The sequence below is a fragment of the Corvus brachyrhynchos genome, unplaced genomic scaffold (genome assembly GCF_000691975.1).
Source record: "Corvus brachyrhynchos isolate BGI_N302 unplaced genomic scaffold, ASM69197v1 scaffold1083, whole genome shotgun sequence".
Taxonomy (NCBI): domain Eukaryota; kingdom Metazoa; phylum Chordata; class Aves; order Passeriformes; family Corvidae; genus Corvus; species Corvus brachyrhynchos.
Genome location: NW_008236967.1, coordinates 8,490 through 9,958, shown reverse-complemented (window position 1 = coordinate 9,958; position 1,469 = coordinate 8,490). Strand labels below are relative to the sequence as shown.

Genomic DNA, 1,469 nt, shown 5'->3' with positions numbered 1-1,469 from the left:
ATATACAGATCCACACAGACAGCTTCTCTGAGTGGCTGTCCTCGCTTGGTCTGACAGGGTGGTTAGGAAACCTGGTTCAAGAAGGATTACGTCTGCTAGCTACACTAGTAATTGTGGCAATAATAATTTGTTGTGTTTTTGGGTGCATACGGAAAGCTTTAGAGAAAGTTGTTCATTGGGCTTGGCTTGTGCAAGAAGAAAAAGGGGGAATTGTAGAGAAATGGCTGAGTGAACAGGGACATGTATACGTGTGCAATCCAAGCTATATTAGTGAACTGTCCTTGACTAGAGAAAAAAAGAGAAGAGCAATGCTGATGTGGCAAGCCAACAGGATGTTGGGGAGGGGGATGCTGACCATAGAAAGAGAAAGACTTATGTTAGTTAGTCGTGTGCATATTAATCTGTAACCAATCGCTTGCTATTAAAGGCCGTGTGAACAGTAGCTGTAACCCAATAGTATGGAGCTTGCTTATGCGTGCTTGAGGAATTAGGGTATAACTATGGGAGTGACAATAGAATAAACAGAATTCCATCATATCTCTATGAGAAGCGTGGTTCATCCCGGCAGATCTCTGGCTATTTGTGACTGTATTGGAAGAGAAGATCATTACTGCAGTGAATAATTGCTTGCTACTGCAGAATTAAAAATAAAAGTTAATGCAATTCTCTCTTACCTTGCAGCCAGTCTCGAAAGTAGTGCAACCACATTTTGGGAAGCTGCTTATCCTCTTCCAACAAAATGTATGTCACATTACTGAAACTTTTGTGAAGTTCATAAAGTAAGTGCTGGACATAGGGACTGGGATAGTCTGCTTTCTGTGTCACTATATAAATGTTGTAAAATGAGAAATACTTGAACTGTGCTGCAATAAAGTCATATTCCTGGGTTTCTCGTGGTACAATGTCTGTGAGATTCAGTCCATCTCTTGCCCGGGTAGTTCCATATAGGCTGAGCCCAAGTAAACCCAGAAAAAGGAAAATAACCACAATCTGCAACAGAAAATGGAAATGTCTTTGGTTTTATGTTCCTAAAGAAATTAATAACTCATAATAGCACACAGAACCAGGTTCAAAATTTATGCCCATTACTATACTTTTAAGCTTTTATATATTTATGCACACATACACAAACTACAAGGCCAAACTAATTTGTGTTTTAGTGAACAGGAAATTTATACAGTGATGAAGTTAAAAAGTAGATTTAGTTTCACTGTTCATGAGCTTAGGTTACCAAAAGTCACCAAAACCCTTATTAACAACTTACATTTGAAAAATGTCATTATAGCACTACCAAGATAAAACTTTTAAAGTGTGAAATTAAGTGTAAAAATATTAAGAATTGTAATCCCAAATTAATTCCATTAATTGCTGATATTTAATACTGTTGTCAGGATAATTTTCCTACTGGGCAAGGCAGAAGTCTTTTTTTGAAAAACAGGTAAATAGTTTTCTGATTACCTTAGCTTTTG

General features: G+C 37.2%; 1 protein-coding gene across 1 annotated transcript in view; it reads right to left on the bottom strand.

Moving 5' to 3' along the window:
* The window catches only part of LOC103611749 (protein patched homolog 1-like), a gene marked incomplete at both ends in the record, with an annotated part of 29,672 nt that overhangs the window by 25,796 nt on the left and 2,407 nt on the right, over positions 1–1,469 (bottom strand). Inside the window, one exon of the mRNA XM_008629312.1 lies at positions 675–1,010. Coding sequence (XP_008627534.1) covers positions 675–1,010 — 336 coding nt within the window. The remainder of the gene's footprint in view (positions 1–674; positions 1,011–1,469) is intronic.